At 46.8% G+C, this 14221-nt stretch overlaps 1 protein-coding gene across 3 annotated transcripts in view; it reads right to left on the reverse strand.

Moving 5' to 3' along the window:
• Nucleotides 1-14221, reverse strand: part of GDPD2 (glycerophosphodiester phosphodiesterase domain containing 2) — a 358729-nt gene that overhangs the window by 95149 nt on the left and 249359 nt on the right. For all 3 annotated transcript variants that reach the window (XM_069209649.1, XM_069209631.1, XM_069209641.1), the window contains exon 4: nucleotides 12227-12320. In XM_069209649.1, the coding sequence (XP_069065750.1) occupies nucleotides 12227-12320 (94 nt within the window). The remainder of the gene's footprint in view (nucleotides 1-12226; nucleotides 12321-14221) is intronic.

Here is a 14221-nt window from a genome sequence, read left to right on the forward strand (position 1 = left end):
GCACAATCTTTCCCAGGTAACGCAGCTAGAATTTGCTATCTCCAAACCTTCGTACTACCACCACCTGTTCTTGGATCTTCAAAACAGACCTTAAAACTCTTCTCTTCCAAAGACAATTCTCTCAATACCACAACTCGTTGATGCCCCTCACCAGACATACGCCCTCACATTTTATAGCATGACTGTGACTGTTGCATGACACCCTTGAGAGTTATAATGACCTTTCGCTCCAACTCTGTAATCATTTTATGTATCTTTGTGTAACCATAATCGCTTTAACTTTTCCAATATGTAATTTATAATTATATAATTTGTAAATATGTAACTCTCACCAGGTGTAACTGTAGTAGCTATAAGTATTGTCACCTACTACCATGTTACGCTAAATTTCTCATGTGACGTTCTTTCTTTCGTTCGCTTGTAAAGCGCTCTGACACCTCCGGGTAACGTTTGTGCTACATAAATACAAATAAATCAAGATGGATGCCCCACCCCAGGGGGCATCGCTAACACTGCCAGCAAATCCTGCATAGGGGCATCACAGAGGTGGCAAAGCCATGAAGGACCCGCCAAGCCACCAGCACATTAGTACATAAAGACCCTGGAGGGGTGACCCAGACCCGGGCCCTCACGGACAGTAGCGCGACCCCAGAAGTACATAATGTATCTTATCCATCTAGAGAAACAGAGCTCTGGGCATACTATGGAGCCACCATAAAATACTATCCAGCGCCTAGCACATAAAGGTAAGGCGTCAGTGAGTTACACGTGTTACTCCATTCTTGGGAGTACCTGGTATTCACACTCGGGTGGGCAGGGAAACCTCGCCAAGAGGAAGGTAACTGTTTAGGTGAAAAGGAAGAGAGGACTACATGAAAACTTAGGGTTCTGGCCCTAGGCCCTTTCCAGGCCCAAACAGGGACGATGCAGCAGAACTGAAACAGCAGCATCTCGGTTTCAGGGAGCCGCCTTTGGGGAGTTGAAATGCTGTCAGCTCCCAGGTGCGGCTGCTCGTTTCTCTCCCACCCCCGCACTAAGGTGTGTGCGAGGGCTGCCTCACCCTGCCTCCTAGCACATACCAAGAGAGGTGAGGCTGAGGGAAGGTGAAGAAAACTGCAGCTGGTACCGAGAGTGGCCACACGGTGGCGCTCCCGGACCAGAAGATAAACTGAAGATGCGGCGCCGAAGTTTCATCCCTACATTAACACGTGCCTGAGGTCCCTCCTGGGAACCACAGCGGCATTCAGTGCCACACGACTGATATAGACTGAAAGCACGGCACGGGTTAAACTAGTCTCGTTTTTAAAAATGTTTTTGGTTAAAAAAAACAGGTTTTAACACCACATACAGAAATATAAATGAACAGCATTCAATCAAAAAATAATTTAGTCTTGTGATAGTTTTTTTCATACAGCGCTTTATAACGCACCGCTACATTATCTAAGCACTGTAAAATAACAAGGGTTAGCACCGCAAAATGTTTTATATTCAGTTGACCTTATGGGGATTTGAAACCGTAACCGGCATGCAGGTCACAGTAAAAGTCAGCAGTGAGCGTTTAATTCAATGAGCCATAGAGACCAGTGTTTACACTGCATTATATAAATACAGAAACCAGACATTGCCTTAGCAGGTAAACTAAAATGGGTACCTCTGCACGAAAAGAAAATTAATGTTAGAACGGGCAGAGAGTGAGTTTTATGCTAGTGTTTTTTTTTTTTTTTTTATGTGACTACCATAGTGCCAAGTGGCGCAAAACCACTTCCGGGCACGGTCATTGTGGCCAATTAGTTAGACAAACAATAAAGTGATGGGTGGAATGCTTGAATTAATCTCAGCCTCTTGTTATGGCTGTCTGCGCCATTCCAGTCCATCGTTTTGTTACTCACTGTGCTCCTTCCCCCGCTCTCGCAGGCTCGCCGGTACTCCTGCTCGCTCCCTCCCCTCGGGCTACGGATGCCTAACCCCCACCCCCCCCCAAAAAAAAACGAGCCAGAACTTTTAAGGAATCTGTTGCAGCAGAGAATACGGATGAAAAGGGGATTGCAACAGAATGCAAGTGAAGAAGCTAATCTGTGAGGGCATATCTCGTTATCTCTAAACTGATTAAAAGATCTGCAACACAGTAAGAACAGCCTCAGAGCCATACACAAATGCATTTCCATTGCCAACGCCCATAGCTCTCGGATTGCCAAAACCTATTGGCTTTGCCAATGCTTGTTAAACTTGGTAACCCTGTCTAGGCATTGGTCGCACTTAATTAGTTCCAGTTTATACCCAACTATAGCAATACGCAGCAGAAAGGTGACCAGTCCAGCTTTGCAAAGGGCCTTCCACTGCGCATCATTGCATTTTAGTAACTTTTGAACTGTCTGGGCGAGAAACAAAAATGTTTATGCTAAAATATGCAGATTATGTGCAGATAATGGATTATGTGGCAAATGCGGCAGAATTATAGCTATGCAAAAATCACCAAGCTGCACAGTCGCATAATTCCAGTGGCCCTGCTTCTACCTCAAGCTAGATCACCAGGTGTGCGTTGTGAGGCCACTGTGGTGTGACCAGACGCCAGTGAGGCACCTACACTTGAGACATCCAAGCAAGAGTCACATGGATATTGTGAGAAATATGAACGCACTCGTGACGCAGGCCGATGTAGCAATTGACCTTTTTCTATCAGTTTCCGTTGGATAAACTACCGACTAAATGTCTGTATAAAGTTTGGGAAAAATGTATTCTAGAGAATCAAGATTCAAACTTTTACTCCAGGTGAAGGCTCAAAATATGTAACCATATACCTTGCTGCAGTTAAAAACGCTGCAGTGTAGAGGTGGCGCGACTAGGTAATAATACAATTATTATTGTACTGTATTTTAACATGTATATAGCTCTTACTACCCCTATGTGGGGCGCTCAAGCGTTTGCCCACATGGGTAGCACGCTACACCTTAACGGGTGTGTTGCTGGAAGATGTGCTTGTTTTGAGCCTAAGTGGGAGGCATTTCTGTTACACAAGTGAGGACCACCGAGGGGCGGTTGTCGTGCTACGGGAGGCAGGGTTTAGCTGTGGGGTGGATGAAGATGTGTGAGACAGGTGCGCAGTTCAAGGTTTTCATTAAGCTGGCAGCTTTCACCAGCTCTGCAGGTCCCTTTTTGGTATTTCTTTTATTCACCGTCCACTTAGCTGGTTACTGCCCCGGGTTGTGCATCCTGAGATATTTTGTATGAGGTTTATGGTCCTCAGCAGGCGTAGGTTGGAGCTAGACATGGTGGAGAGATCTGCAGGGATGGACTTGGTTACTATCATCCCATATCTGACTGTCATTGTGAGGTGCCGAGAAGCAGTCGGGCTGTTGCTTGCCGGGGCCTGCAGTGGGGACCAGAGTCCTCTGTTGGCCGATGGCATGTGGCAGGTCTCTGCACTGACTCCACGCCTGTGAGTGAGGCCGGTTAGCGCTGTGGACTGGAAAGTACTGGGCGCTGGACATGACCCGTAGCAGGATTGTCTTATGCGAGTGCGTGAAGCAGTGTAAGGGAATTATTAAGCGATCTGAATCAAGTGCCCGAAAGCCCAGTGTTACTGTATTAGCGTGGGCCAGTAGGGTTCTATATTGTATTTTTATAGCACTTACTACCCCGATGAAGCATTAAAGCGCTTTACGCCAGGAGTCCCACTGCTCCAGAACCCAAGCTTGTTTTTTCCCCCCAGTGGTTATTGTTGGTTTTTGGGGTGTCTTGAACTTTTAAGGAACCGTTACAAGCACTTGCTGCAAATTCTTTGTAGTAGATTCAATTAATAGGAGCTGGACCTCCTCTTCGGGTGGGTTGGGGGGCGCGTCACGGTTGGTGGCAGCAATAGGTGAGCAACAGGAGAGTCGTCACTGTGAGGTTGCAGGGGTAGGACGCTTCAAAGGGTAAAGTGTGATTTTGGAAACAAGGTGGGAGCCATTTGCAGAAATACAAGGAGAGGTGTTAAGGTGAACATGTCTGTGACTTGGAGTAAGCTGGGCTCCGAGAGAGGAGGCGTGCAGAGGATGGAAAGCAAGTAGAGCCTTTGAAAGAAAGGACTGACAACTATTCAAAGTTTTAAGGCAAAGCCAATTTCACTGTAAATACAGGAGACGCTTTTTTGAGACTGCATGCAATCAGGGGAAGCAAAAACTATAAAAGAAGAAAAAACAGTATTTGCATGTGAGACAGTGGTATATTAGGTACTCTTGATATGCACTAGAATCAGGCAAGCATCCTGTTCCCTGAAAGGCTGAGCAGCTCAAGGGCTGGACGCATGACGTAAGGGCTGGACGCATGACGTAAGGACTGGACGCATCCACAGGGAACTATCAAGAGGTTCCGGCTGCGTCCAGAAGCAGCAGTGACCTCATGATCACAGCAACTCGGTGGATTCCAGGTACATGAAGCAGACATAGAAAAGGAGATTCTGCAAAGGCTGGAGGGGATGGCTTCTGAGGTTCACCCTTAAAGTTTGGCTCAGAGTATCAACTACTGACGCGCACTGGAGAGTAGAGTGAACTTTTCTGGTGCCGGCTGGGGTCAGCATAAAAATGCTATCACCGTTGACTCAGTGTTAATTCTTCCAGCAATACACGAGCAATGATTTTGGATCAGAGCCAGTGGGCAATAATTGGGAAGCTCGGATCTTATCCCCATTTTAGGTCTAGCTACATACTGCTTTAGCTTACTAACAACCTGATGGCACCTGTTCTTCCAAAAAATACAATAAATAGAAGAGACAGAGCTGGCTTGGGGTGAGTCCCCGACAGCCACTGGATTTCATGTCCGCCATTAAAGCCACAACATTTTGTGGATGTTACATTGCCCCGTTTCTGCACCCATTGGATTTTGGTCCTTTCGTTAGGTCCAAGAGGAACAGGGTGGTTAGCATAAAAGACAGCCAGTGTGAGCTCTTTGATGTGTTCATTTTGCTGACAATTTAATTGCGATAATTTGTCTTTTTTAAGGAGTGCATGCTATTTAGATGTGCTAGGTTGTTCGTAATGAGGCAGTGCGATTCACTAATTACCCTTCCCATTAATTTGTTTTACTTACCTGTCTAAGAACATTTGACTTGATTTGTAACTTTTTAATTCAGAAATTGAAGGCATGCACACACAGGGCCACATTACGACCCTGGCCAATGCAGCGGTACAACTACCCCATTACGACCGCAGCAGTAGCGCCGCGGACGGACCGCCAGCACTGACACATTATGACTGAACGTCGGCCTGGCGGTCCTAATCCGCCAGGGCAGCGCTGCCCTGAGGATTACGACCTCCTTCTCGCCAGCCGGGCCCCTGCACTGCCCATGCATTTGGCATGGACAGTGCAGGGGTCCCCCTTGCCAGCCCCGATGCAATGTTCACTGTTATTGCAACAGGTGCTGGTGCACCCTACACACTACAGAATTGCCACCGGCTCTATTATGAGCCGGAGACAATGCTGTAGGCTGTTTTCTTGGTGATGCTAACCGTGCTTAAAAGAGGTGCCCGTCTATGACGTTTCAAGCCTTTTTCACATCTTGGCTACTGAGAAGAGTAAGTCAATTAGCTCGCTGAGCCGAAAATGATTCCATTCTTGCTACAACTGGAGGTCGCCTTCTTCGCTTTCATGATCAAAGACTCCAGCAGCACTGCACTTCCTTTGTGTTATCACATTAGGTGATTCTCATTTGAAGCCTTTACATGAGAAACTATATATTTGTGCCTTGCCTTTGCGAAGGGAGCTCACTTATTTGACAGTTGCTGAGGACACCTTGGTCAGCCGATTCCGTAAATTCACTGATATTTTTGTTAATGAATATTTTCAGACTTTGGGCCTGATTTAGAGTTTGTTGGAGGCGTTACTCCATCAAAACAGTGATGGATATCCCGTCTGCCAAAATATAAATTCCATAGGATATAATGGGATTTATATTTCAGTGGATGGGATATCCATCACCATTGTGATGAAGTAACCTCTTGCACAAACTCTAAATCAGGCCCTTTGATTGGCAGGTGCATAGATTTTCTTTAACACCTAGTAGCAGCCAGAGGTCCACCTAGTTTATCCCTAGATGAAGGCCTAGGCATGGATACCATGGTAGAATGTGTATATTTGCACCACTGTTGTATCTCTGCTGTGGATCATGATGATTGAGTCTTCGGACCTCTGCCTCTCTACAGCCACTTCTCTCTCCCTGCCCTGTCAGAGCATGCATGGGGTGTGCAGAGGGGCACACAGCTCATCTACAGGAAGGGAAACCACTGAACCCACATTCAGTGGCCTAGCTGCTCTCCCACAGCCCTTCAATGTCAGAGTGCACAAGCAAGCCACTTTCAGAGACTGCCTGCCAACTCATGACACAGCATGAGTGGGGGTGAAATACAACCTACACTTACTCCATTAATGAATAATGTGGTGTACCAGAAGAATTCGCTTTGATGTGTGTCTAAGACCTGCATCGGCACCAACATTATCATCCACCTTTCCGCGTCCTCCTCGCCGCCCAGCTCCAAAGTAGTGCCCCATTCACCCGCTTCCCACCCCATACCTCTGCCCACATCTTCTCATAGCAGGACGAGGCTACAGTCCTGCCACCTCATCCCCCAGGACTGATGCCTCTATAAAGCAGTTAGCTGTTGCAGGGTGCCACCTAGCGATAGTGCCAACTTACTACACAAGGCGCAAATGGCCATTACCACTGTATGAGAAACAATCCAGCTGGCAAAATACTTTTTTTGCCTGGAGACCCCCTGCCATGCACCAGTTGCTACTGCCCGTGAGTTTTAAGGAGACTGGATTCGTTCTATGCAACTCAGAGCCCAATTCTCAAATCATTCATGAGTACCAGGCTCAGTACTGCAAGGTTACTCCTTTGCAAACTCTAATACACCTTTGTGAATCGTCCCCAAAATGTCTAATTCCCTGTTTGTAATAGGCAAAGAGGTAACAGTCCTTTCTGTTTGTACTAATTGTTTATGAATATCCACTGAATGCTGTAATTTTAATCCTGTTTTGGATGCTGTGGGGCCAGTTCACAAAGGCAGGTAAGAGTACGAGAAAAATACCTACTTCACAACTTCAAAATGTCCTCCCTAGTTTCTATACACGCTGTGTTTCGTGCATGCTCTGTAATGTGACGTATTTTAGAAGTACGCTGGCATCAGTTCTTTAGCTGGATGCCCCGACGCCTGGCCACACCTAGGCCACACTACAACAAGCTGTCAGCAGCCATAGAGGCGAGTGGGAGGCATCCCTTCCTGAACCTGTGTAGAAACTACAACTCGGCTGTGTCCATTCCGGGCCCGGCCCTAGAGAAGCAGAGACGGGTCACAGCGCACCACAACTGAGGTCATGTGAGCAGAGAACAGCTGCACAGGTTGGAGCTGTTTGTCTTCCAATGCGCCACCACATTTACCAAGGATGCGGACACATTACACGCATGTGCACTGACACTGACATAGCTTCACGATCCGAAACAAAACAAGTGTGAGCAAATGGGGTGTATAAAATGTTGTGGTTGTGCAATCTCACCGTGTAATACACTTACCAACCCCTTGAGGACCAGCAGGTGCCTTCTAGCTCAACCCTGGGTAGTTGCGGCTCTGAACAGCAAGGATTACGCAGAGGAACAAGTGTAGTATTAGCACCACAATGATTGAAGAAGAAAATTCCAACACTCAAGAAATCATACACCAATAAATAGAAACAGAATGTATTTTTTTTTATTTTTGGACCCCACTGAAAAAGATCCACTGGAGGGTTCCAGAGATATAGAATTTACAAGGTATAGTAAATCAAAGCATTTCACTCAACAGCATTGGAAAATTCAACAAGTTTGACTCTTAGAAACTTTTTCACTAAAACGCTAAAACTAATTGTAATGCATACACTTGGAGTCAGTTTAGGCAACCAACTCCAGTACCGAGCCAGTCGGGGAGCCAGCAAGGTCCTCAGAAACAGTTACATCAACAGGTGAAGCAGTCTTCAGTCAGTTCCTGGCACTTATATCCTTTGCAGGGTTTTCATATAGAAGTGGTCCTGATGCAAGGCGTGAACGATGCTGAAGATGCTCAAGGATGCTGTGGATGTGATGCGGTTGACAGGGGACGCTGCAGATGCGATGCTGTCCACATGGGTCTGGATGCAGTGGATGTGATGCAGTAGATGGGTGTCTGGCAAAGACTACTTCTCGGTCTGCAAAGAGAGTGAGGTGATCCTGGTCACAGGGTTGACGTCTCTCAAAGTCCTCTTGGTGTTGGCAGAAGTCCAGTTGCCACTGGACTACCACTATCGCAGTCAGAGGCCAATCCTTCCTGGGTTGATGACTCCTCCTCTGGAGGTCTCAGCTGCACTCCAATGACACTCCTGGGCTCAGCGTACCCAGGTGCAACTCTGTGCATCAGGTCCTGGCCCCTGATGCTGCACGGCAGTGGATTGCAGCATGTTGAAGAATTTGGGCTACCAAATTGTGCCAGCTAGCTTCTTCAGCTGTTGTGTCCCTATGCTGCAAATAGATTGCCAGTTGTCTGGTCCTTGGAGCCTCTTTGCTTTGGCTGGGCTATGGGGATGACTTCTCCTTCAGCAGGACACAGCAGGCACAGCCTCTCTCCTTTGCTAGCCACCAGGTGCAGTCCACGTCGGTGCAGCTTCTCTTTACCAGGAACTTTGTGCAGCAGGGGAGCCCGTCTTTGGTCCTTCTTCCAGTCCAGTCACAATCTGAGTTCTGGGTTCCAGGGGTGCCATATTTATGCTCAGAAAATGACCTCATTGTAGAATGAGGTAAATGGCCAATGGGCTACCAAGACCTCCCCCTCCTGATGACCACTTCCTGGGAAGTGTGGCATGAAGCTATCCCAGGACGCACCATTCTGCCCACAGCCAAGGTAGCAGAACCCCTCTCTGGACATCCAGAACTCCCTAGCCAGACCCAGGGGTGTGGCTACCCATCCTTGGAAAATCTGTTTGACAAAAACATGTTTCCCCTCTCCTTTCCGGGTGCCAGCTATTCTACCTAACAATGGGGCTGTCCCTCTCCCAAATATTCCCCATTTGCTCTTCAAAGACGGCTTCAGCTTTGGAGCTCGCCTTTTGGGGCAACACCCGTGTGGCTTCCAGCAGGAGGGAGGCAACACTCTCTCCAGTGCAGGCCCCCATTGTCTCCTTTCCTGGGAGTTGCTAGTACGTCTCCCCAAGATTGTAGGAAGCTGTCTCGAATTCAGGCTCCATGTTCAACAGTTAAGGGCACAGGAGATTGAAGTTAACAAAGTGCCAACTTTGTTAAAGATGCACACTGTAACTTGTTACATTCATTCTCACCTGAGAATTAAGTTGGGCTGAATGTAAGAGGCTGTTTGATAAATTGATGGCCCACTTTTGTCGCACCTTTCCAGAGTAAGCGCGGTGGAGGGGTCAGTATGTAACTCTGCATTCACCAACTGGGTGACTAGGCCTTTCCACAGTAAAAACAACAGTTTCGCATTTTTCCTATAAGAACATGTAAAGTACATGTTCTGCCCATGACCGTGAGATATGCTGCACCCTGCCTTAAGATTCGAATGGCCTGGCGTAGGGGTGACACATACCGGGGGATGCCTGGCTTTGCCATTATTTTACATGGTAAGTTAGGGCTAGCAGTTTAAACTGCTCTTCCAGCCTGTAAATGGCGGGACGGGGGACTCGTTTTCCACGTGTTACACCCAGGGTGGCTCAACCAGTGCTGCAATCCCTGGGATGACCCTCTAATTTACATGCCCCTGAATATGTACCTCATTATTTTAAACTTGCATTTCACACCGTGTTACATAGGCTGCCACAAGGTGCACAAAAAGATTTAGGTTTAAGATAAAACGTGCTTCCACAATACAGATCTGAGTAATATTCAGACTGAACCAAGGACAAACATACTGTCCATTAAAAGCGCGCACTCCACAGCGCATCAGGTCACCTTACAATACATCCCAAAAAGAATGCTCTGACTCCATCAGTTAAAGCCACTGTCCCGCTCCAGGCAGCCTTTACATTTTCAGATTAACCAATTGGGCACATTTACATTTCTTTCAAGCAGTAGACACCCCAACTAGCAGGCCGGTTTGTTGTTCAGCTGTATGCCCCTCCCTTGGCTTCACAGCAAAAGAGACCCTCTCCCCCACTCCAGGTGAGGCATCTCAAACGTGGGAATTAGCCGTCTGGGATGGGTGCCTTTTGACCAAGTGGGGGAACTGTTTTGTCAAATTAAAAAAGTATGAACACGTCTTGCCCCTCAGATCCCTCCCACTTTGACCTCCGGATGGCCCCAGGGTTTCACTGCCTTAAGTGAATGAATGACTGGCTGCATGTTTCAAGTTCCCGCCTTTCCGAATATTCGAGTTTTTCTTAAACTCTTCTGTGGTGCTGACTGTACTGCAGATGTCCTTGTCATCTGCAGAGACCAACACCGTCCCTGCCTGCCCAGCTGAAATATTTCTGTTAAAGGCAGAGAGCAGCAGGACCCATGCAAGGACACCAGTCACTCAAGGCAAAGAGCCAATGAGCTGCCCCCCTGGGGCTCCACCCCTCTCAGGCCCCGCCCCTCACACGCCCTGCCCCCTCCCTGCTCCTCCCTTGCCATGCTCCCAGTGACTTAGGAAATGGACACATTACTGCAGAAAGCTGGGCTTCAAGTGCTGCAGATATGACCTCTGGAAATGGGCACAGCATGCATGCCAACAGCACCGATTCAGGAGAGAGACTCGGGATTTTTGAAGCAAAAAATCCCTTCATTTTAGCTGCCTGCTGCTTAAAATTGCCTCTGCTTCAATATAAGTCAATGGGGAAAATATATTCCTTGTTTTTTTTCCAGGATCTCCCACTTTCCAGTTTTAAAATGTTGGCATGTATGACACAGCACTCTACCAGATAAGGCCCCCACAACTCGAACAAGGCTCGGCGTGCACTCCAGAACCGGCACAATCTTCTGAAATACCTCCAGGACTGAATACACTGACTGTGGCATGCAGAACTGGATGCCATGCTGCAGATGTGCCCTCCAGAAGCGGACCACGCATGCTACACGTAGGGTGGGCACAAAAGAAGAAAAATACTGGCCTTTTTTCTTGTTTTTAGTCTGCCAAGGCGCAGACGTGATGCATAAATGGAACTTCATATAAAATCATCTGTATTCATTTCTGGCGCGACTCTTCTGTGTTTGTTTACTTATCAGTCATGGATCATTCGGGCAGCTCTAGAGCACATTTTAAAGTGTTTTCTTCTTATATTTGCTGATTGTACTATGCAGTGATAAGGGGGAATATATATTTCGTGATTTGCCTATTTTTTGTTCAGACGGGCATACAAACAATGGTCATGCAGGTGGCAATCCTAGCAACACGTCATCCATGTGCAATGGATGCAATATGCCACCCAGCATCTGACAAAAGGCAGGAGGTACCCTCTAGTACTGGGCACAAGACTCCAAAAGGCTCCAGAACTGGGCACTATGTATTGGAGTGGAGGTGGGCCGGACATTGGACTGATTCCCACGTGTCCAGTGCATGGTGCACATCCCTGGGGCATTGACAGGTCTGTCTGAAACTAAGGAATAGGACTGGGGGCTAGGAGGAAAGAAACAGTGCCACAGAGCTCAAAAGGTTTGCGGGCGCTATTGCTTGAGAAACGCCTGGGGGGAGGCGTTGGAAGGGAGACTGTCACAGGGGACCCACGAGATGCCTCCTGAAAACTGGAGGGGTAGAAGATTTGTGGTGGTTCAAGAACCACTGGGTAGTTGAGTGGTTTGAGGGCAGAAGCTGAGGTCCCATGGAGGAATGAGGCCACAAGAAGCTTGAGGGGGTAAGGAGTCAGGGCAGTCGCTGAGGATCCATGAAGGAACAAGTGTTCAGGGGGGTTGTGGAGGGGACAGGGCAGCCAGTAGTGATGCATGGAGGGACGAGGCCACAGGAAGCTTCCGGGGGTAAGAAGTCAGGGCAGTGGCTGAGGATCCATGAAGGAACAAGTGCACAGAGAGGGTGTGGAGGGGACAAGGCAGCCGGTAAGGACACCTGGACAAATGAGGCCATTGGGATTTTTGGAAGAGCCAGAGAGGACCACCCCCAAGGACCCATGGAGAAACAAGGCCAATGGTAGGGCTGTGGGGTGGAGGTAGTCGTGCTGTTTAGGCCGCGGGCGAGAGAAGATGCCCTATTTCTAGAGACCACATGCAGTGCTCAGATACACTTACAGAATTCAGACTTACCAGTAGTAATGAGGAATAAGTGACCAACACAGAGGCCACGACGATGAACACAATGGTCCAGTCCAGCCATAGACTTTGGGTTCTGAAAATGTGCCTGTGGAAGGAAACATGGTGGTCAGAAGGGGTAACGGGCACTGAAGAAGGACTATGGTGGACAGACAAACCCAAACACAGGCAGAGCTACAGTAAGAGGCAAGCACAGACAGCTGGTGCCAGAAAAAACAGAGACACTGTGACAGGTAGATGTAGAGGAAAAATTACAAGGTAAATATTCGGAGATACACTGCCATGTAAGCAAGGTGACAGAGTGACAGGTAAGCACAGACAGCCAGTGTGCAAGATAACATACAGAAATAGTGAGGTAAACATACAAAGATAATTAAACATGCACAGAGGCAGTAAACATACAAAGTGACAGACAAGCATAGAGAGACTCGGCGTTAGAGAGGCCACACAGTGACAGATAAGTACACAGAGATACAGTAAGACCTAACCCTAGAGAGACACAGGAACATGTTATCATAAGAAGCCATAGCAAGAGGCAAATAAACAGGGATAGAGATGTATGTAAACATATGAAGATAAAATGACAGGAGAGCACACAGACAATGACAGTCAAACATACAGAAAGTTACCTCACTGCTCATTAAGTTACTCACAAACGTCTTTTATACAAAATTATTTTTTAACTTTATTCATCAAATTTCTGTCCTCAACAAAACAACATGTACTTAAATACTAAACAACACCTTCAACATAAAACAAGGCTGTACATCTCTATATACACCCCCGCCCCCCCCCCCCCACATTTTATATTTTTCAAACTTGCTAGGCTCCATGATTAGCTCTCCTTTCATTACACACACACTGCGTGCTGACGTTCTTGGCAATTACGTAAGAGTTGTATCTTTTTCCATCCTCCTCCTATTCATAGTACAGTGCCTTATTTCTATTGAACTATAATCAAATGTAAATATGAATGTTCCATGAATGTCAGTAATATTTCTGATGTAAATGTTAAGAGTTATGAAAGTCCCTCCCTGAAAACTTACATAGCTATAGACGTAGTTACTAATTGTGTCTTTGTTTATTTATCTTGGGAAATCTACCCATCCATCAGAGGGCAGAACTGTTGGTGAGAAAGTTGGTTCTAAAGAAGGTTACTTTAGAGGAGATTTGTAGCCAAAACATTGTACTGACAAAAACAATAGATAATTGTTAGACCTGACAGCCTTACGGTTGTCACCCCCCAACTTTTTGCCTGCCTCCCTCCACTTTTCTGACACTGTTTTTGCTGGTTTTAGGACTCTGCGCACTTTACCACTGCTAACCAGTGCATATGCTCTCTCCCTTAAACATGGTAACATTGGTTCATCTACAATTGGCATATTTGATTTACTGATAAGTCCCTAGTAAAGTGCACTACATGTGCCCAGGGCCTGTAAATTAAATGCTACTAGTAGGCCTGCAGCACTGATTGTGCCACGCACATACGAAGCCCCTTAACCATGTCTCAGGCCTGCCATTGCAAGGCCTGTGTGTGCAGTTTCACTGCCAATTCGACTTGGCATTTAAAAGTAATTGTCAAACCTTAAACTCTTCTTTTTCTACATATATGTCACCCCTAAGGTAGGCCCTAGGTAACTCATAGGGAGGGTGCTATGTAGGTAAAAGGCAGGACATGTACTTATGTGTTTTATATGTCCTGGTAGTGAAAAACTCCTAAAGTCGTTTTCCACTACTGTGAGGTCTGCTCCTTTCATAGATTAGCATTAAGATTGCTCTCATATACTTTTTGAGTGGTAGATTCTGATCTGAAAGGGGTAACCAGATCATATTTAGTATGGCCATAATGGTAATAGAAAATCCTGCTTACTGGTGAGGTTGGATTTTTTTATTACTATTTTAGAAATGCCACTTTTAGTAAGTGAGCATTTCTCTGCACTTAAAAACAATCTGTGTATTACAGCCTGTCTCCAATCAACATCTGAGCTG

The sequence above is a fragment of the Pleurodeles waltl genome, chromosome 2_1 (genome assembly GCF_031143425.1).
Source record: "Pleurodeles waltl isolate 20211129_DDA chromosome 2_1, aPleWal1.hap1.20221129, whole genome shotgun sequence".
Taxonomy (NCBI): Eukaryota; Metazoa; Chordata; class Amphibia; order Caudata; family Salamandridae; genus Pleurodeles; species Pleurodeles waltl.